Source organism: Aspergillus sclerotioniger (assembly GCF_003184525.1).
Source record: "Aspergillus sclerotioniger CBS 115572 chromosome Unknown BO94scaffold_30, whole genome shotgun sequence".
Classification (NCBI taxonomy): Eukaryota; Fungi; Ascomycota; class Eurotiomycetes; order Eurotiales; family Aspergillaceae; genus Aspergillus; species Aspergillus sclerotioniger.
Window position 1 is genome coordinate 408,637 of NW_020291020.1, and position 20,986 is coordinate 429,622.

General features: G+C 52.7%; 9 protein-coding genes across 9 annotated transcripts; 4 read left to right on the top strand and 5 right to left on the bottom strand.

Annotated features, from left to right (window-relative positions):
- The first annotated feature begins 307 nt into the window (after positions 1-307).
- On the top strand, positions 308-1,574 carry BO94DRAFT_538775 (ER membrane protein complex subunit 4). Its single transcript, XM_025612559.1, has 3 exons — positions 308-741; positions 813-1,165; positions 1,265-1,574. The coding sequence occupies exons 1-3, from the start codon at positions 610-612 to the stop codon at positions 1,338-1,340; spliced, it is 561 nt and encodes a 186-aa protein (XP_025463808.1). The 5' UTR covers positions 308-609; the 3' UTR covers positions 1,341-1,574.
- Positions 1,465-3,485, bottom strand: bna5-1 (kynureninase). Its single transcript, XM_025606302.1, has 4 exons — positions 3,119-3,485; positions 2,714-3,057; positions 2,174-2,657; positions 1,465-2,123 (listed from the first exon to the last, which is right to left on the bottom strand). The coding sequence occupies exons 1-4, from the start codon at positions 3,303-3,305 to the stop codon at positions 1,681-1,683; spliced, it is 1,458 nt and encodes a 485-aa protein (XP_025463809.1). The 5' UTR covers positions 3,306-3,485; the 3' UTR covers positions 1,465-1,680.
- Positions 3,486-5,664: 2,179 nt separating this feature from the next.
- BO94DRAFT_231660 (putative eukaryotic translation initiation factor 3 subunit EifCl) lies at positions 5,665-7,391 on the bottom strand. Its single transcript, XM_025606301.1, has 2 exons — positions 6,949-7,391; positions 5,665-6,802 (listed from the first exon to the last, which is right to left on the bottom strand). Exons 1-2 carry the CDS (start codon positions 7,255-7,257, stop codon positions 5,681-5,683), a joined length of 1,431 nt encoding a protein of 476 aa, XP_025463810.1. The 5' UTR covers positions 7,258-7,391; the 3' UTR covers positions 5,665-5,680.
- Positions 7,392-7,604: 213 nt separating this feature from the next.
- BO94DRAFT_500189 (Tvp18 family protein) lies at positions 7,605-9,017 on the bottom strand. Its single transcript, XM_025609408.1, has 5 exons — positions 8,895-9,017; positions 8,807-8,822; positions 8,460-8,555; positions 8,069-8,405; positions 7,605-7,957 (listed from the first exon to the last, which is right to left on the bottom strand). The coding sequence occupies exons 1-4, from the start codon at positions 8,929-8,931 to the stop codon at positions 8,105-8,107; spliced, it is 450 nt and encodes a 149-aa protein (XP_025463811.1). The 5' UTR covers positions 8,932-9,017; the 3' UTR covers positions 7,605-7,957; positions 8,069-8,104.
- A 316-nt stretch (positions 9,018-9,333) lies between these two features.
- On the top strand, positions 9,334-10,854 carry BO94DRAFT_474833 (uncharacterized protein; the record flags this gene model as incomplete). Its single annotated transcript, XM_025608530.1, has 4 exons — positions 9,334-9,376; positions 9,447-9,495; positions 9,547-10,594; positions 10,660-10,854. The coding sequence occupies 4 exons, from the start codon at positions 9,334-9,336 to the stop codon at positions 10,852-10,854; spliced, it is 1,335 nt and encodes a 444-aa protein (XP_025463812.1).
- A 49-nt stretch (positions 10,855-10,903) lies between these two features.
- On the bottom strand, positions 10,904-12,089 carry BO94DRAFT_627453 (uncharacterized protein; the record flags this gene model as incomplete). The annotated part of the gene is made up of 2 exons (XM_025617425.1): positions 10,904-11,915; positions 11,989-12,089. The coding sequence occupies 2 exons, from the start codon at positions 12,087-12,089 to the stop codon at positions 11,054-11,056; spliced, it is 963 nt and encodes a 320-aa protein (XP_025463813.1). The 3' UTR covers positions 10,904-11,053.
- A 452-nt stretch (positions 12,090-12,541) lies between these two features.
- Positions 12,542-13,507, top strand: BO94DRAFT_474687 (hemolysin III family protein; the record flags this gene model as incomplete). Its single annotated transcript, XM_025608524.1, has 1 exon — positions 12,542-13,507. One exon carries the CDS (start codon positions 12,542-12,544, stop codon positions 13,505-13,507), a length of 966 nt encoding a protein of 321 aa, XP_025463814.1.
- A 1,098-nt stretch (positions 13,508-14,605) lies between these two features.
- On the top strand, positions 14,606-17,373 carry BO94DRAFT_559749 (3-oxoacyl-reductase; the record flags this gene model as incomplete). Its single annotated transcript, XM_025614096.1, has 6 exons — positions 14,606-14,938; positions 14,994-15,712; positions 16,046-16,230; positions 16,392-16,579; positions 16,713-16,864; positions 16,998-17,373. 6 exons carry the CDS (start codon positions 14,606-14,608, stop codon positions 17,371-17,373), a joined length of 1,953 nt encoding a protein of 650 aa, XP_025463815.1.
- Positions 17,374-18,754: 1,381 nt separating this feature from the next.
- On the bottom strand, positions 18,755-20,056 carry BO94DRAFT_524613 (serine/threonine-protein kinase; the record flags this gene model as incomplete). The annotated part of the gene is made up of 2 exons (XM_025610278.1): positions 18,755-19,401; positions 19,468-20,056. The coding sequence occupies 2 exons, from the start codon at positions 20,054-20,056 to the stop codon at positions 18,755-18,757; spliced, it is 1,236 nt and encodes a 411-aa protein (XP_025463816.1).
- Positions 20,057-20,986: the final 930 nt, after the last annotated feature.

The following is a 20,986-nucleotide window of genomic DNA, read 5'->3' on the forward strand; positions in this document are numbered from 1 at the left end:
CTCCCCCGCTGGAACTCATGGTGGCGGATCACAATCACTAGCGACAATCCAATCTTCAGTCTTCAATCCTCAGGTCGTGGTTGTCACGTCGAATGGCAGGGAATCCGTCCCAAAGACGCCAAGGGGGCCGTTCGCGGCAGTCGAAGAGCTTCAAGGGGGAGCGATCCTTAGTTGGCTGGTTGGTCTCCTGCTCCGAAGCTTCCATGCAGCGGAGGGGAGCCTAGGCCAGTTAGCGGGTGGCCACGGAGGGATTTCATCGAAGGGCCCTGTGGGCGAGAGGTGCTAACCTGGTCTCAATCACGGATGTGCAAAGTCCTCAATCGGTTTGGAGGAACCACTGGGAAATTCCAGCAAGCGTCGACCACTTTTGAGACCAGCAAGCGGGCTTGAGGGTCCGCAGGTGAGAATCAGGAGTGGATCGGGCGCCGCCGACTCCGCGCTTGTGGAGAAATCCCATCCATTCCGGCCGGATCATCGTCACTCTAATCGCTCCCTCCTCCTCCGTCCACAAGCTCGAGCTTGCAGCACGACTGTGCTCTACCCCCCTTCTTTTCATATCGACTGAGCCAAGAGACAAGTCCTGGGTCTCTATCCACCCTCTCAGTCGCCATGTCTTCGCTTCCTCCCCCTCCGCCGCCGGAATGGGTCGTGAGGATGAACACCCCCATGCCACGCCCATCCAAACAGGCTGCCAGCATCCCCGATCCTCCAGGCTTCTCCAGGAAACCGACTGGCAAGAACGTATGTTTTTGCTCTGAGCTCTCTACACATCCCTTTCTATTCCACCCAACTAACGCGACTCCCTCTCTTAGCAACGTGCCCAACAATCTGCCGCAGCCTCCACCCCAGCCAAACCTGTCGAGACCGATACTCTGAAGCTCAAGAAAGCATGGGAGATTGCCCTGGCCCCCTCGAAACAGATTCCCATGAACGCGATCATGATGTACATGTCCGGAAACAGTCTACAGATCTTCAGCATCATGATGGTGTTCATGCTCTTCAAGGGCCCCATCCAGGGCCTGATCAACACCAACACCGTGTTCGCTAAGTTCGATACCGAAGGCACGCGCGCGAAACTACTTGGAGTCAAGGCCATTTACGTCGTCATGCAGCTGGTGTTATTGTGTTTGGGCGTTTGGAAGGTTAATGCGATGGGACTCTTGCCGTATGTGTTATCTGTCTTCCTATTGCCGTGTGGATGGTCTTCGCTTTGGTCGTGGGCTTGGTTGATATATTGCTCTTGGCTAACATTCGATTGCGACAGGACTACGAGGTCGGATTGGCTGGCTTGGGAGTCGGAACGGCAACCGTTGGAGCGGGCTTACTTTGCTTTTGGTTGATCGGATTGAGTGTGTCCGATGCGGTGTCCATGGAGAAAAGATGCAGAAAAATAAACTTTAGCGACCATATATGAAGTCGTCATACCAATTGTACATGATATTGCGTGGCTCTATACCAAGCTAGGGCTAACGTCGTGCCTCGGTATCGTATAGTCTAACAGGTCCATTGCTCTTCACATTTCTATTGTGATTCATGTCCAACGCCGATGGCCAGTATATGGGCCTATATGATCCTTATTTGCGACCGTCAACAAACCAAAAGGTAGATGATAATATGTGCAGGACGACATGTACCGAAACATCCAATCTCTCCAAAGTTTAGCAATTGCCCCTTTGTTGATTACTGTCGGGCCTTCAGGGCTTTCTGGCAGGCCTCGAAGAAGATTTGGCAAAACTCCCACACCTCAGTGTACGTATTGTACAGAGGTGCTGGCGCAACCCTGATAACGTCTGGTTTTCTTTCGTCTATGATAACACCATGCTCTTCCAAGGTCTCCAGGACATTATCCAAGAGACCGGGTTCCAGGAGCAGACTAAGTTGCGCACCACGCTCTGCTGGGTTTGAGGGTGTGATAATGGAGAAAGGCCTTTCGCCAGAGGGGAAGTCGACGGGGTAGTTCAGAAGGAGATGCTCCAGGTATCCCGTGGCGCTCAAGGACTTTTGACGGATCTCAGTCATTGACGTCCGGTTGAACAGCTCGAGGGACGCCACGACCGCATTCATGTCCAGGACGGAAGGGTTAGATAGCTGGAATCCTGCAGCACCCGACTGCGGGAGGAAGTCTGCAATATCCATAAGCCTCTAGCCAAGTATAACAGAACTGGCAACCTACTATTGTTCATGAGGAAGCGAGTCTTCTTGTCGCCTCCCCACCAACCCGAGAGTCGCGGGCGAAAGGGCTCTTCCCCGCTGCCAACCTTGTCCATTTCCACTCGGCCATGTTTCTCATGGACGAACAAGCCTGCCATACCACCCGGGCCGCTATTGAGGTATTTATAATTGCACCATGCAGCGAAATCTACATTCCAGTCATGCAATCGCAGATCGACATTTCCTGCTGCATGGGCACAGTCCCAGCCAACGAGAATTCCCTTGGATTGGGCATGCGCGGTGATCTTCTCTATGTCGAAGTACTGTCCAGTGTAGAATTGAATGCCCGAGAGGAGCACAAGTGCTGTGCTGGAGGCATGCTCATCGATAACTCGAAGAATCTGCTCCGTTCGCAAGACCGGCTTCTTACGGTCTTCCGGCTCAATGAGAACCATGGCATCCTCAGGGCGAAGGTTATGGTGTCTGATCTGGGACTCAACGGCGTACTATGTTCAATCAACTCAGTAATGATCTCCCAGAGACATCGCAGATTGAAACCCACATGGTCACTAGGAAACGCCTTCCCTTCCAAGATAATCTTATATCTTTCCTGGGTCGGGCAGTAGAAGCTTGCCATCAGAAAGTGTAGATTGGCCGTCAGCGTGCCCATCACTGCCACTTCGCTTTCCAGAGCTCCCACAATGGGCGCCATGAGCTTTGCGCCAGCATCGTCAACGTCAACAAAGGGCGGGAGCAGTTGGTCCTCGTGTGGGAGGAAATGACCAGTTACGCCTTTGATGGCCCATGTTCGTAGATATTGTTCAATGTACTTGCGGGTGCTGCGAGGTTGAACACCCAATGAGTTTCCGCAAAGATATATACACCTGGGCTCAGACTCTTCGTCGGCTAAGTGAGAGTGCAACTAGTTAGTCAGAATGACACACTATAACGACGCAATGGCACGTACAGCCGTCTATAGCCAGAGTCTTCCTTTTGAGATCAGCTTTAGATGGGATAAGAAATTCCTGGCGGAAATGACGCAAAGGATCCCGCGCATCGAGAGACTCGGCATATTCCTTGGTGAAGGCATTGCTATCAAGTTTGTAGGAAGGCGGGGTGCTGACACCCAGTTCATGTGCATGCTGGGAACCCATGATTTCGTGAGCACTTCTGGAATGGCGGGGGTACTATATACTTGTGAGCAAGATATATCCAAAATCAACGTCTACGAAGCATCAATATATGTATGAGAAGAACAAAGAGAAACCGGTCTACAGCGTACTTCAACCAGGAAATGCCGGTTCCCCGCGATTGATATCTCGGGCGGACTGGATTCTGCCGCTGCTTGCCGGCACCCGATCGACCAATAACGTCATGCTGAACCCTCTGACTAACGGCAATCCCTTGGCTTGCTCCGATATATAATCAATCCAGTCTTCGAAACCCTCACGAAAGTCAGGCCCAGTTGCTTCCCTCCAACCGAAAATCTCTCCAAGCTTCCAGTGACGATAAACAATGTCACGTCCGATCCTATCGACAGCCGCTCGCCGGCTCTCCCGCTCCCATTCTCCTCGCGCAGCGGTGTTTGCATTTTCGCCGACGGCGCCGGCACTGAGCTTCTCCGCATCGTTCTGCGACTCTGTTTCCCAACGATCGACACTTCGTCCGAGTTTCCTGTGCCCCCGAGCCAGCTCCTCACGGCGATCGGTATTCCGCTTCGATGCCTTCGGTCATCGCGCCGGGTTTTCCTCCTCGGCCATCCGATCAGACGCCAAGGTCCTACAAAACCCGAGAGTTGATGAAGATGGGAAGGAGCTGTTGATCAGCATCTCGTCCCGGGCTGCGGAAGTACGTTGAAACATATTTTCTTGTCTGCATGCATGCGTCTGTTTGTTGTCAGTTGGGTTGGAGGACGACATGGAAGGGTACCTGTTGTTTCGGAACTGTGGCAACGGCTTGAGTCGGAGGACGCATTGATAATAAATGCGCCGGGAGCACAGGCTAGCCTTGCCACTATAAGAGCCGTGAAGATCGTTTGTCTAGTACATACGACCACAGGGTGTGGAGAACAGGGCTTCCCGTCCGCTCAGCCGTACTTAAGCCACACGCCGGGAGGTTAGTAGTTGGGTGGGTGACCACCAGCGAATCCCTTCTGTTGTATGTTTTTTTTTGGCTATATTTTACTGCTCTGTTCTTTTTTTTTTTCTCTCTCTTTGCTGGAGTGTTCATTTATTATGCATCTGTTTTTCTTTTCTTGGTCACCGCTTCAATGGCACTTGAACCCATCGTTAAATGCTGACATCATGAACAGCGTCTCCGGGAAATCACAGACCCGTCTTCATCTCCCTCAATTACCAAGGAAGAGAACCCCTACCACCACCTCCGAATCACCGTCACCAGCGGTGGATGTCACGGGTTCCAATATATGATGTCCCTGGAAGCAGCCTCCAAGATCGACCCGGAAGAAGATACCGTGTTTGCCGCAGAGGAGGCGGAATCCTCGGGCCCTGGCGAGGCCAAAGTGGTCATGGATGAGCCTTCCTTGGAGCTCCTATCAGGAAGTACGGTGGACTACACCATGGAATTGATTGGAAGTCAGTTCAAGATTGTCGATAACCCCCGAGCCACGAGTAACTGTGGTTGTGGGACTAGCTTTGATGTCAAGGATTGATTAATTGGAATTATCCAAATTGATTGACTGAGGGATATGAAGCTAGGTAGGAGGAGCTAGAGACTAGAGTTCTACCATGCATTAGCGTCATCCCTGAACCCATGTACATGTGTGTATCATACTAGAATATGAGATAGAGTAATGCTATACCCCTTTCTTAAGGTCCTCACCATAACTCTACGTGGTTTTATCTTATACGAAAGAAGCAGGTTGCTTTAAGTCATCATCTATTTCATCATGCGAACTCTACACCCTTGTCCGTCCTCTGCTAGCTAAATGCTCCTGTTCCGTGCAAAAACCACAACCAGCTCGATGCACAGACCAGACGGTGTCGAACAGTAAGCAAAACCAAACACAAGCATAATGGGATACGCCTTGAACAACAAATCCTCAAAGTCAGAAAAAGTTCTTTTTGTCGACTCCAAACCCGTCCGTAACCAGGACGGCTTTCAGGGACAATCCACCCCTGAGAGTGATGAGAAGAAGTATGGACAAGCACAACAAGATATGGAAAAGAGGAGAAGAGAATAAATAGATAGATAAATAAAAATCATAATCTTTGCCGGGTGGGGGAATAGGAGGAGGGAATGAATGGGCCACGGTGGATGAACCCTTTCAAAACACAACTTTTCTGGCTTGCCGTTGCTGGGAAACTCTCGACCCCTTCCCAATTGATGATAATATCTCCAGGACCACAATCCTTTTCTTCGTTCCGTTTTGTGCACTTCATGTGCCTCGTGGGTCCCTCGCTGAGACTGATTACCCTCGTGGGTCTAGTTACAGACCGGACGCATATCCTGCATTCAAGAAGTAGGATGTGTGTCTGACACAGAAGGGGTCGGTTTAGCATACTCGGACTTAGTAGACACGAGCAAGATTGCGGAGGTACCAGTCCACCAGGCGGCGTCCGGCCTTGGTTTCGCTCACGTGGATGAGGTCGTTCTCCAATGCGTAGTCGAGATCGTTGGCGTTGACCGGCTCGCCCTCCAGAAGGCCGCCTTCAACCCAGCGCACCTGACGGCTGCGCTGCTTGTTGATTAGGAGCCAGGAGCGGAGCTTCTCGGGCTCGACTTCCAGGAAGCCAGCCAGCTTCTTCAGGTCCATTGTGGTGTAGAGCTTCAGGTAAGAGCGGATCGTGGGGTTGTACAGAGTGTTCTTGACCTCGTCCATGAAGATAGCGGTGTGGTGGTCGACGGGGTCGATGTTAACAGCCGGGTTGTCGAAGTCGGGGGGAGTGGGGCTGATGAACTTGGGGCAGGCCGAGCGGAAGAGCTCCTCGAACAGAGGAAGGGCCTCGGGGCCGCCGTGCTGCAGGCGGTTGAGCTGCTCGCCGTACTTCTCGCGCAGGGCCGAGTGGATGGTGTCGTCCAGGCGGGTGGGGTGGAGAGCGACACAGATAGCAATGAGAGCGTACATCTGGTCGTTCTTCTTGGCAATGGCGTCGTAGCTGTTGCCACCCTTCTGGAAGTTCTTGGTCCGGGAAACGTAGACCAGGATGTGGCTGAACATGCGGATGGCATCGGCATAGCGGCGCATCATCATGTAGGAGAAACCGACATAGTAGTAGGTGGTGAAGTGGGCCGCCATGACGCGGGCGAACATGGCCTTCTTGTTCATCTCGATGTCGTCAAGGGTCTTGAGGGCAAGGCTGAAGTCACCCAACAGACAGTGGACACGGAGGAGTCCGATGATGGAGAAGTATCCCAGCATCTTGTAGAGAGGGCGGGAACCATACTCTCCGGCAAAGGCCAAGGGGTCGTCGCCACGCTTGATAGCAGCCAATTGCTCGTTGATCTGCGACCTTTGGATGAGGGAGTACAGGACGTTGAGCACGGAGTAGCAACCCCAGGTGTTCGGGTTCTCGCGGAGGAGCTGTGCCTCTTCCTCATTGGAGCCGCTGCGGGCGACACGGTTGCGGTAGCGACAGAAGGATTCGAACTGATAGATGAACTCATCGATGACATCCCAGGCCCAGTAGTACTATTCACGTAGAAACAAGCGGAGATTAGCACAGTGTATCAGCCACGGAGGTTCACCGCACACATTGCAGACAAGGCATCAGCCCGTGCATCAAGTGCAACAGCCTCCACTTCCTCCCCGCACCTGCCAGTCGAAGGAATACATACAGAAGGAACCTCCAGCTCAACCGGTCCATCCGAGTTCAAGATGTAGTGGAACAGGCTGCAGTAGTTGTCGTAGCTGGCGAACTTGGTCTCGAGGGTAGCCTGGTACTCAAGCGGGGTCGCGGCAGCAGCGAGCTGTGCCTGGAGGTCCTGTGTCTGGGAACCAGCTCCAAGGGATGTCGTCCGATCCAACTCGCTCATGCCATCATCAAAGTTGACCTGCTCGCGGTAGTCGTTGACGAGAGCTTCCTCCTCCACATCGGACTCGTCACCCAGGTTGGGGCGCGCGTTTTGGCGCTCTTCGTAGGACATATTGTAATAGAACGTCTGTCGACGAGTAGGAAATTATCCGGCAAGCGGTCGGCGAAGGTGGGTGGGGAGGAGAGGGGGGGCACGTCGTCTGGCGTAACGACTCGGCGTCGGCGTGTGGGATTTCGATTGTTTCGGCGGAGTCGAATTTTGAGGGTTTTCGCTTGGATGAGTTGTGCTTATCTTATCTGCGTATAACAGACATGCTGAGTCAGCTATGCCGGCGGTTCGGGGCAGTTCGAATTTGAGACTCAGTCTCATAGACTGCTAGTGACCTATCTTCTACAACAACCCCGCACCCAGTTCGTCTTAAGCCACGGTGACGGTGGTTGACGAACTCCATACTGAATCTTATGCAAACGGTCCAGTTCATTCATCTCCAGGATGCTAACAGGGTATTCGCTGGTATGAAATGGTAAATATTACATGATTCATCTAAACCTCATTGCGACAGTTTTGAGCAAGCCTCAGAAAGTGCAAAAGCGGGACGGATAATACGGCACAAAGAATGAAACAAATAAAAACACAATAACAAACGCGTCAGCAGCTCAAATCCTAGCGGACCTCATTCCCTCAAAACAGCATGCTATACGAGTACAAGAATCTGCTCGGCAGCGTCAAGAACAGCAAAGTCGGTTCATAATCATGGCGCATCCAGCGCAGAGATGGCTCTTTCCGTCTCTTTCTTGTTTTCTTTTATCGCCTGTACGCGAATCGCATTAGCATGACCAGGACAATGTTTACTGCCCCTGGAGACCACAGCGCAATATGCCAGTCGTGGTAGATGCGATGGCTGCATGGCGGGCGAACGTACCTTGAGCCTCGTCGCTCATATATTAGTTCAACAGCCTTAAACGATCATCTGCGCAAGTCCTTGTCCACCCAAAGTCTTGCTACCAACGAATTCTTGGCTCTTCAGACCCGCCAGCGCGTAGAACAGAGCAGCGAGGAGCAGGAATACAGCGGCGGCAATCAAACTAGTGGCGGACTTGATAAGGCTGAGCCATTGCACAACACTCATCACGGCGTACATTGCAGCGCGCATCCAGTTCGTCGTGAATTTTCGGATAAAGTCATCGAACTTGGGGGACGTAGGGCAGATTCTTAGAAGGAATGGCACTTCAGCAAAGATGAGGATTAAGCCCGAGATTCTGCAAATGTGAGCTTATGAGACCAGATCCAAGACATCCAAGCGAGCAACCCACAGGCATAGGACACTGAAGATAATGATCACGGCATCGAACGAAAAGATGTTGGCGATACCGAGAGCCAGGCACAAGACGATGCATATCACGCCCGTCCTGGTGAGGCCGGTTAGCAGAGTTCGTCAATCCATGTATATTCCTCTAGAATTGCCAGAGTCGCCCAGAATATATGCGCAACAATTCGGGATGTACGGGGGGTCCGAGACGGTTATTGAAGCATGCCCGTTGGAGACAGCGCCAAGCGCTTTGTTGGTCCAGGCAGCCATGATATTTTCGCAAGTGTGTTGTGAAGGCGCACAATCGGAGAGCGGCGGTAAAGAAGAGAAATAGAGGGGAAAGTCACAAACCATTGTCCGTAGATACCTACGTGATGCGGGGTTAGTTCTCCCTTGCTTCGTGTATTAATCCAAGGGTCTGGTAAACAAGGGTCCGTACTGAAGTTTCTCGAGCGGAGTTCCTCAGCGAGAGTCATGGTGTAAAACGAGGTTGCAGACTATTCGATGACAAGTCTGTCGAAAGGGCTCAGGTCAGGGTATGTAAAGTGACGGTAGTGCGATGTTGATAGGAGCTTCTATATAAAGCCAGTAGGTGTCGTGGTGATGATGTTGTAGCTCCTGTCTACTAGCAGCCGGAGTAAACGCGATTGACGGTTGAATGGGGCCAGTTTGTCTGTCCGGGCCGATCCACTCACCGCCTGCGGCACAATGTCATTCCGCCTTTCAAGTCGGGGATCCCGCATTATTGCATTCATGCAAGCAACTCCCCGGATGTTAGATAGAGGAGTGATCCTGATCCGGAGTACTGAACAGATGCTCCCAGATATCTCCGACTGTACCCTCTACTTATACCTCTCATACTTTCCGTTGTTACAATCATGGAGGCCCCAGCATCCAAACACACTCGCAATATCTCTAGATGTAAGGAGCATTGGTTTGATGCTTGCTGTATCATCGGCAATTCGAAGTGTGCGCGGCTGATTCGTCCTAGCTTCACGGCCTCGTAGCACGACTAAAGGCCCTCTAGACCAGCCAGATGAGTGAGGAGCGGGATTTGCATGGTTATCCAGTGGTATGCTAATGGATATCAGCCCACTCGGCTCCGAAGCAGTGAACACGTCGGCGTCCCCGACATCGAGTACAGCAGAGGATGGTGGATTTACCGGTATATCCTTCAATAACCTGGACCCATTGGAGCCCGACGAGCTACCCCCAACCCTGGAGAAGGACCTGGGGTACTTGCTCCGGTACGATGTTTATCACTCCCTCTCTCAAATAGAGATACCACATGCCCTACGTTCTGAGTTCCTTGCCCCAACTTCAGAAGAGTCCCTCTCCACAAGCCTGGCTACCCTCGAGAGGCTTCTAGCTGAAGGACACTTTCTGCTAGCAGCGTACTTGTGTGGAACGATTCTGTCATCCTCTCTGATCTCGCCTACCGACATCAAACGAATCTTTTCTCTTTTCTACACTCGACTGGCATGCCTACAGTTGTCGGGAAATACCATCATTGCAGCGCAAGAATCCAAGGCGCTTGAGGATCTTAGTTCTGCGTTCTATTATGTAGAACCGATTGCCGAACCGTCCGAGAATCACCCAAGCTATCCTCGTCATATCGTACCATGGCCCTTACGGGTCCTAGCCATCCGGCTCCAAAGCATTGGATTCGGCGACTCACGCAGGGGCATTGGCGGACTCTACGAAATTGGCTTGGAAGCGCGAAGGGAGATCTTGAGGCCAGACTTGGCCCCTGAGGAGCGCAAGATATGGAGAGGGCGACTGTCTGACCTTGGAATGAGAAACGTGAACGCGCTGATTGAGATGGGAGATTTGGATGCTGCCAAAAGGTCACTCAGCACCTTGCGCATGTTCGAGCCAGATAATGAGACCAATAAGATGAGAAAAGCGCTCATTATGCTCCTGGTTGGCGATCTCGACGCTGCGAGGCAGGTGTGTGGCGAGGCAAGCGATTCCGGAAACTCCGTGTTCAGTCCGCTTCTCAGTATGGCTGATGGTCGATACGACGACGCAGTGGTGGAATGGCGCGCCTTACTTGGCACCGAGAAACAAAGACCTGATGAGACCATGGTCTCGCAGAACTTGGCAGTGTGTTTGCTGTACACCGGTAGATTGAATGAGGTAAGTTATACTGCACAACACCAACCGTCGAGCTCTTGCTAAAACATGCTGCCAATGGATAATAGGCCCGCGAAGTTCTTGAGTCATTGGTGCAGGCAAATCATTCTTTCTCAAGCCTGGTGTTCAACCTTTCCACTGTTTATGAGCTATGCTCTGATGAATCCGCCAAGCTGAAGACTGATCTGGTAGAAACAGTGGCCAAGCAACCAGTCACTGGAGCCACCAATCTTGATCGGCCCAATGGGGATTTCAAGCTCTGAGGAACAATAGACACGGAAAGACTACCCCTCCATCAACGAGGAGATCCTTGTTCCGAAGGCCGATATGCTATTTTAAGAATGCCTGTCGGGTGGTCATAGTATCATACCTTCTATCTACCAGAAAAAACGCCATGCTCCTCTAATGCCCTTTTGAGCGCCAAATAACGATACAATGATGATGATTTGAGATCCGTACTCATCAAGGGTTTTCCTTGATGGGTGGAAGGCTCGTTTGGGGTTTTTGCTTTGGCTTCCGGATGATAATTCTATCGCCTTCTTTCGCCCAACCCAGGTTCTCCGCCTCTACCAGGTTCTCCCATGTCCAATTCCTGTCGCCGGTGCAACCTTCGGTAATCCACCTGGCATCAGCGCTGAGATAAGCTTTGCCGACTGCTTTGAGAGCATGTCTTCTGACGCGGTCTTCAGCCCAATTCATGACGGCGCGCATGCGGGAGTCTACTCCATTCCGGATTTGCCAGAACACAACCCAATTGTCATGTGCCAAGGCGTTCAGAACACGGTCTATAGTCGATGACTGGAACCCATATCGCTTGCGGGCGCGCGCACGTAGCTGATAGGCAGCAACCATGTCCTCTTGTCGACAGGCGTAATCGAGGATCCAGTATGAAATGAGGTCTTTCAAGTCGGTGCCGGGTAATGGGTGAGAAAGGGTATGTAATTCCTCTAGGATATAGCGGAAGGAAGGAAAGTATGATGGAGGATGTCGAGCTTGAATTGCGACTTTGATGGAAAAGATATGGACTTGCTGGGAGAAAGAGATAGGGATCGCGGAACCCGTGGCCAACACCGCCTCTCGCAACTTGCGGAGGGAGAGAAGTATTGACGATACCTCTGTGGATGCCGATGGGCTGTGAGGACCTGTCGACTTATTGGTCGGGGAGGGGAAAGGGGCCGGTGGATTGCTGGTCGCATCGCTCGAAGCGCTCCGGGGTAGTGACATCCATGCTGCTTCCAAGTCCTTGAAATGGTTGGAGCAGAACTCCATATATCGGTTTACAATCTTATTATAGTAGTCTTTTTGGACCTGATGATCTAGCAACCTGCGAGCGTCAGCGCTGCCGCAGGTGACCACATCCCCACTGCGCTCTGGGGGTCAGAAGGCCACGGGCATACTTTCGATCGCCTTTGGATACAAACCCCACGAGGTCCAAAGGGTCGGCCACGGGCTTTAAACGACTGCCCGGCCCTTTTCCTGGTTGCGCATGACTAGCCATGGGGAGTCGACCGTAATTGCCAAAGAGTGAACGAAGGTTATTGCGTCATGGTTGAGATGAAGCTATCCAAATCTCCAAGGGACCGATCGGCTGCGGGGGTCCGTCGGGGAAGTGTCGCCAGTTTGTCTCATTTACAGTGTTTGCAGTGTTTGCTGCACCGGGTTTCCCCAACGAGCCAAACGTCCCAAAAGGGAAACGGGGATGCTCCGCGGAATCCCAACGGTCTCCTTTTTCTGGTGCCAACGGTTCGAGTTGTGGGTGTTTGGGGGTCGCTTCGCTTTTGGTCCTCTCTCCGTGGGTGTCCATTTCTCCTACTCCTCGATCTGTGGTCCTCACCTCAGCACCACCACCACGACCGGCAAGGACGACCCCGACAACGGAGCACCAACCAGCCATCTGCTCACCGGAGATCTGGGATCTGTCATCCTATCTGCATGCTGCATGTGAGGAATATGTCCACTCGCCAGCGTCACCCCACTCAAGGCCATGGAAAGGACCTGGGCACCAGTCAGCCGGCTGCTGTGGCAGCTGCGGTGCTGGAGCAGCCCCCCAACGTCCTCAGAAAGCTTCTTCACTGGGACGACCTGCCGCATTGGCAACGCGATAACCGGCATATCCACACAGGGTATCGGCCAGCCTCGTCGTCTTTCCTGGTCTCCTTGCAGTCCTTGACATACCTTCACAATGAAACGGTCAACATCTATACGCACCTGCTGCCGTCCCTGCTGGCCGTCCCGGCGGCTGGGCTCCTCTATCGGGCACTAGCTCCGCGGTATGAGAGTGCTACCCAGGCGGATCTGGTTGCCTTTAGCTGCTTCTTCGCCGGGGCAGCGTTCTGTCTGGGCATGTCGGCGACCTACCACACCATCTCGAACCATTCCCCTCTCGTGGCGCGCATCGGAAACACGTTTGACTATGTTGGTATCGTAGGGCTTATCGTGGGCAGCTTTGTCCCTAGTGTCTACTTTGGATTCTACTGTATGCCCGATCTGCAACGGTTGTATTGGACGATGATCTGCACCATTGGTCTTGGCTGCATCCTTGTTTCGATCTTCCCTCATTTCCGGACGCCTCGGTGGCGGCCATTCCGTGCGGCCATGTTTGTCGGCATGGGTCTGTCAGCGGTGTTCCCCGTGATCCACGGCTTACGCCTGTACGGCGTGGAGCAGATGACACGCCAAATCGGGCTCGGCTGGCTGCTCCTCCAAGGTTTTCTGTACATATTAGGAGCAACGATTTATGCGGCCCGGGTGCCGGAGCGGTTGCGACCAGGCCGCTTCGATCTCTGGGGGAGCTCCCACCAGATCTTTCATGTGCTGGTGGTCTGCGCCGCCGTCGCTCATCTGACCGGGTTGCTGGAAGCGTTTGATTACAGACACAGCGGCACTGCAGACAGCTGTCGGGGCAGTGCGCAGTGATTCGCTCACTGGTTCTTGGGAGATCGCACAGGCAAGCAGTTCTGTGTGGATCCCCCCCCCCTCCCCCTACCATCCTCACCTGTAGCCATAACCTAATCGTGCCCCTCAAGTAATAGAGATGACTTGATGATGATGCTGACGCCTTCACGGCTGATACGAGACATGTCTAACCCTGGGGATTCCACATGCTGACCATTGCAACATGGGCCAGCGGCTGCTGGGACAAGAAGGGGAGGGGAGAAAGAAAAAACAAACTTCCCCCTCTCCTCCAAATAGGGGGTGGTGTGAGAGAACGCCCAGGATACAATCCCCATGCTCAGAATAATAATAATAATAGCCCTTGGTCTGGCGACAGCAAGCCCGTTCACCGCTTGCCTGGGCATTTCAAACTGGGCAGGCGAATAAGGGTGCGTTCCCGCATCGGTTTTACAGCTCACATGGTGTGCTGGCCTGCATACCGATAGAATCACCCTAGACGGCGCGCTGCCCTCCTCATTGGATGCTACGTCAGACACAATGGTCTTGCATTGCCGTGGCTCATTCGAGAGCATTAGAGTTGGTCGGCCTGGTGGCCCCCACTGGGCTTGACAACGATGTTGCACCTGAGCTTATTCTTCCAGGCTTCTTACGTTGGAGCAGTGGGCAGCCCCTATCAGAGGCAAAGTTGGCGGTAGCCAAGCACTCTGGCATTTGCCCTTTCTGACAAGTAAGATGAAGGTCAGTTGGACTATGCTGAAGAGCTGCCAGAGCGGACTGGCCACGGCTCCCATGCGAGGTGGATCAGATGAAATCTTAGGGTGTCACAACGGCTGACTTCATCTGCGCTTGCCGTCGGTTCATGAATCCCGATACGAGCCCTGCATGCCAGCACGATGGATTGGTATATATAAGATTGCGCTGGTCGGCGGGCCCGATGAAGGGGCTCTTGCAATATCTTTTCCCCCTGATTTTCACGTCGGTTGCTGTGCCATTCCCTTGACTCGAAGTTAACCAGGTGTCGGTCTGTCCTTGATGGTTCAGACGTCCCCCTAGTCTACCATCTGTCTCATCTTCCACCTAGTCTTTGGCCCGACCAATACATCCTATAAACATCCATAAATGCTAGCCGAATCCGAACACGCCGTCAGCAACGGAGATCCCCCCAAGCTCCGGGCTGCTTGCGAGAACTGCAGGCAGTCGAAGGTGAAGTGCAATCTATCGGGGAAGGATACTTGTATTCGCTGTCTGCGTCACGGACTGCCATGTCGATATCGTGTTGCAAATCGATCCGGAAAGCCCAAGGGGAGTAAGAACCGGGCAACGCTGCGGAAGCTTGGACAGTTGCAAGACGAAAAGAAGCCCACGATATCCACTAGTGGGTGGACCGACGCTGCAGGTAAAGGGCAATCCCATCGGATCAGCTATGATGCAGATCACAGTGTCGATGCAATGGTGCGTTCCTTTTCCTTCCTCTTGAAGGCATGGGCCCGTCTCTAACAGGCTATAGAGTCCGCAGGACACGAGCCCAACGAGTCAATCCAACAGCCCTGATAGCCATGGGGCGAACATGACCGACACCACCTTACTGACGGACCCTACTGTGGAATATCCGCCCCTCGGGGAGACGCTGCCATCGGCCGCTCCAGTCTTCAACCCGACCTCCATGTCGCCGACGTTCCTGCAGAAGGAGTTCATCACCAAGGGATTCACCAGCTGCCCGCTTGCGGTGCACATTCCCAACACCTTGCAGCCCTGTGAATGCAGTAGCGTACTCTTCTACCACGGGAACCGGCTGCGGCACATGCTGGCCGACAGCATCCATCTCCGGCTAGACCAGATGCTACAGGGGATCAAGATTGCATTGACCGTGTGCCGTGGCTTTCTGCAGTGCCCCAATTGTCACAAGGACAATACCAACCTGCTCTTCTCGGTGTCGATCCTGGAGATCACGCTGCAGCTCTTTGAATACTGTATCAGGTATGAGTTCTCATCCCAGTCGGCCAGCGATCATAGCATGATCGTTGGATACGGCGAGTACGAGATGAGCGCGGACGAGACGCGACGGATCCGGCGGTTCCTCGTCCGGGGCCGGCTGCTGCAGGGCAAGGAAGTGCTGGGACTACTGAAGGAAGCCGTGGAGATGAGCGGACAGATGAGCCCCGAGCTGCGGGATCTCCACGGGACGGATGGATTGGAGGGAGAATGGCTTCAGACGATCCTGATGGGGTACGAGGGGGCGGTGGAGACGTGGTTGCAGGCCATGTCGGATAGTATGTGCAGTACGTAGATACCCGGATGATAATGATTGATTCTATTGTGATTGTATACGCATCTCATTGTAGATAATTGGTACCTGATGATCGCCAGGTACAATACATACATACATACATACATACATACATACATACATACATACATACATACCTTGACCCGAGCTCGGCAAATACGAGCCTCGGCAGAACCTCTCTCTTCTCCTCACTCTTCACTCCTCATCTCCAACTACATCCATCCCTCCCTCACTTCTCAATCCTCATTCCACACCACAATCCCAAATACAAGACAAAACAAAGAAGAAAGAAATATGGACCGCCTCTCCCAAATCACCTCTCATCTCACCTTCCCCCACGGCCTCCTGGCCAACCAAGTAGCCATCATCACCGGTGCCGGCCAAGGCATCGGGGCCGAAACCGCCCGGTTATTCGCCAACGAGGGGGCCAAAGTCATCATTGCCGATATTGATGCTGGTAAGTAAGCCTCCTATTCCTATCCAACATATATACATACATACATGCATAGCATATTATACATACATCACTCAGTAATAATATACATGAAAACATTCCCTACTACACTAATATCCAATCATATACTACTACACCATACAAAAAACTAACCCATAAACCAGAAAAAGCATCCTCCACAGCCACCCTCATAAACTCCATCCATCCTAACCGCGCTCTCGCCGTGCCTGGGGACATCCTCTCCGATATTTACATAACAGACCTGATTCAAAAGGCAGCGGAGTTTGGGAATGGGAAGATTCATATTATTGTGAATAATGCGGGGTTTACGTGGGATGGGGTTATACATAAGGTATATATTATCCATTCTCTTTTCTTATGTGTTTTACTTTGGTGTGTGCGTGTGTGTAGTATCATATATACATACATACTCCGTATATTATTCCCTGGCTAATATGCTCAATGATATGATTGATGGGTTACAGATGACAGATAAACAATGGACCACCATACTGGCAATCCACAACACAGCACCATTTAAACTCATCCGTGCAGCAGCGGGATACTTTCGTGTCAAAGACGGGGAGTCAAGAGTGGTGATTAATATAAGTAGTACGAGTGGGGTGCATGGGAATGCGTACGTTTACTTTACCTACCTACCTTTTTCCTTCTCCATTCATTCTGTCTACATTTCCTTCCGGCTTTTATGTAAATTCTCTACTCGACTACAAACACCCACCATATTGTATCTATACTAATATATAATGCAGCGGTCAAGCCAACTACGCCGTCGCCAAAGCCGGTATAATCGGACTCACCAAAACCATTGCGAAAGAATGGGGTCCGGCGTTTGGGGTCCGGGCCAACACCATCGCTTTCGGGTTCGTGAGTACCCGTCTGACTGCAGCTAAGGAGGATGGAGCGTTCATTACTACCCCTGATGGGACTAAGGTGGCCCTGGGGATCCCAGGGAAGCAGTTGGCGGGGCGGAAGGGAGATGAGAAGACGCAGGCGTATCCGGATATCCCGCTGGGACGGCCGGCCAGTGCGGAAGAGGCAGCGTGGGCCATTCTGGGGGTGGCCAGTCCGTTGTTTTCGTATGTGAGTGGGGAGACCATTCGGGTGACCGGGGGGAGGAATATGTAATTGTGGTTTACAATTACCATGCGTGAATAGATTGAGGAATGCGATTGGTCAATGTGGAGGTGGTATTGATTTTATTCAATGTCCAATGCGATATCAGAAGTCGCATTCGAAAGGTGGTAGTGTAGTAGTAGTGGTAGTACATCAAAACTATAGTACAGGAAGTCGTCATCAATAGCCCGCGCCGGAAACAAGGCTGCGTATCATGTCCCGCCCGTCAGATCGACCAGGCTGGCCATGTCACGCCAGGAGCACTGCAAGACGGAGATCGGACTGGTCGAGACCAGCCTGCTGAGCGCCCGGTGGCTGCCCGCCAGGGGCCCTCGAGTGGGTTGGCTGTAGCGCCGGCTGACGGTTGCATTGCGTCCAGCCTTCTGGTGGAGCGCCTGGACTGCTACAGAATAGCATAGCAGGGACAGACGTCCGCTCGCCAGTGGCCAACGGGGCCCAAACCACGGCCCCAGCCTTACTGGATAAGCGTGTCAGAAGTCCAGGCAGATACCGGCAAAGGAAAAAAACATCGTCTAGTCCTCGTCTCTATTGCAGATATCGTATCCAAGGCGACCACCAAGCGGGTCGCACGAGCACTCCAGGCCTCGCGGCCAGACAGCCGGCCCTGCCAGTGGTGGGCAGGCCGCCGTCCATCCCCTCAGTTCCACCAGGAGATCCAGTCCGAAATCAAAAACTATTTATCGACAGATTATGTAAAAGAAGAAGAGAAGCGTTCCTCACGACTCAGGTATCATCCCAAAAGAGCGACCCAGCGTGCCATCCAACTCCTAGCGGAAACTCAACAATCCAAATGCAAATGCTTCATCTCGGCTGCGGGGTATTTTTCTTTTCTTCTTTCAAGCCAATGGTCGATGAAAACGCCGCCAACACCCAGTATCATGACACCAATCAACACAAGTATATCACCAGAAACCACAAAATCCTCCCAAAGGTGGTAACATATTAATAGTAACAGGGCCTCGGTTTCTGCCCGGTCAATGGACCTGGCCGCGCGGGGCGAGCCGGCAGAAACCCGTTTTCAAAGGGGCAATTTATGCCCACGGCTGAGCTCCAGTGGATGTCAATCCGGGTATAATATCCAAACTCCAGGGAATGGAAGCCAATTGTAAAGCGAGAAAAAATAATAAAGGCGTATGTCCAGAAAGAAATCGATCTCCTCGGCTTCCCTCCTGCGGAAATAATACAATGTCGCTGGAATTATGCAAGGCGGAGATGATCCAAAATGGGTAATGGGTGTATGAAAAGATCCAAATCCAGTGGGGGTGTAAAATTCGAAATAATTGCCGTTAATCGTAAACCTGCGTTAAAAGTGGCTTTTTTGCTTTTTTTTTTGGTTTTTTCCCTTGGGGACGGTTTGGCCCGGTCGGCCAATTCAGCAGACGGGAATAGGGATGATGAAAGGGGCATGGGAGAAAAGATGCGGCTCCGGGAGGTCGCCGCAGGGGAGGAGGGGATCCGGGAGGAAGTCATCCTTGCAGTCCAGCTCGGGATCCAGCCCAACGGAAGACATCGACGACACACTGTCGAGGTCGGGATAGCCTTCCGTGAAGGATGAAGCATCCGAGACGGCCGAGTCCGAGAAATCGGAGTATTGGGAGGATCCAGACGAGACAGAAGAGGATTGGGTGTGGAAGGTGTCCACGGGGACGGACACCGGGACAGGGCCGTTGACATAATCAACGGGCACCGGTCCAGGGGCAGACCAAGGGGTGATGGGGTTCAGAGTAAACTGCGGGCACTCCAGGATCAACTGGCGCAGCTCCGGGATGGTAATCCGCTTGGAGGGATCGCACTCAAAGATGCGGTTCAGGATACAGATCATCTCATCCGACAGAGGCAGGATAGACTTCAGGAAGTAAGGGTCCTTGAGATAAGCTCGGAACGTGGAATCCTCGATCGAGGCACGTTTCCAGGGGTTGCGACCGCAGGTCAGATTGACCAGGATAACGCCCAGGCTCCAGACATCATTAGGTGCCGACTCATAGAACGACATGGGTCGGGGATTGGGTTGCTGGCATTCTTTGGGTTCACACCTCGTCAGCGAATGTCTCATCGAAGGGGCGGGTGGTATGGGGGCTCACTTACCTGGCGACATGTAGAATGTGGACCCGCAACCAAAATCCGACGTGAGGTAATCCGTGGTGGCCAGGCCAAAGTCGGCCAGTTTCACCGTCAAGCCCTGGTCCGTTACCAAGATGTTCTCCGGCTTGAGGTCCCGGTGGTAGATTCCTAGGGAGTGGCAGAAGTGGACCGCATCCAGGATTTGGAGAAAAACCCGCTTGACCAGGGGATCATTGCCCACGAAGTTGCCCTTTTCGGTGATGCTGGAGAACAGATCGCCTTCGGGACAGAACTCAATGACCACATAGGTGCAGTCAACCGAGTCCATGATGCGAACCAAGGAAACCACATTGGGGTGTTGGCTGGCCATATGGTGCAGCTTGATCTCCCGCTGCTGGAACTTGAGCTGCCGGGGATCCAGCCCGGTCTTGTTGAGGGCTTTGACAGCATACAGAACATTGGTATGGATGTCGACGGCCGTGTACACCACTCCATAGGCTCCGACGCCTAGGATGCTAGTGAGTTCCAAGCGGTTGGCCAAGAGGAATCCTAGACGGTCTTCCGGAGCATAGCAACGGGCGATGGGCGGAGATGGCGGCGGAGTGGGGGGCATGGGGGGATACATGCCGTACAAGGGAGAAGGGGGTAGCATGAGCATGAGGAAGGTTGACACGGGGTGGCAGATAGGGATTAAGGCACAAGACTCGAGCACGCCGGCAAGAGTCTCCTGGAGGGATCAAGAAGGGAAGTGGAATGGGATGGTTCTTCTTCTTGTCTTCTTGTCAACGGCTGTAAGGGGGTCGATATAAATCCTGGGGTCCAAAATCCGGTGGCGGGTTTCAGAGGGCCTGTACGGAAGAGAGAGCCGGGAGCACAAAAGGAGAGTCGCCTGTCTTGTTTCCTTTTTCACTTGTTCAGGGAGCCATTGAAGGAATGCAGTTGGTCAACTGGGAAGCAATCAAATCCTAGGGAATGTCCTGGTAATGGTTGTGCTGGTAGTGGCAGTGGTTGGCAGTGGAGTAGTTGTCGAGGTGATGCTGATGGCGAATATTATTTTTGGCTTATGGGGAGATAGTCCAGGGAAGTTGCACAGCCAGGGATGAATGCACAGTCCAGGGAAGCAGTCAGATGGGGGCCAGTGACCGGTTAATATGGCCGTGGGGGGGGGAAGGTATAAAGGGGCGGGTGCAGTGAAGGATAGGATCAGGGGGGGGGGGCGGTTGAATGGTATAATATATGCAAAGCCCGGGCAACTATAGAAGCAGTAGCAGCAGCCGTAGTAGCAGCAGTACCGCAGAAAGAAAGGAAAAGCAAGCAAAGCAAAGCAAGAAGGAAGACGATCGATGAGTTGACGGTGACTCGTCGGAAAGAGGAAAAACGATCAAACAGGCCAAGCGGACGGGAAAGGGGACAGGAACTAGGAAGGAGTAAGAGCGACGGAGGAGGGGAGGAGAGGAAAGTATAGGGAAGAGGTAAAAATAAGTAAAAGTAAGATTAATATGATTCTGGCGATGATGGACGGTCGATAAGAGAAGAGTGGAGA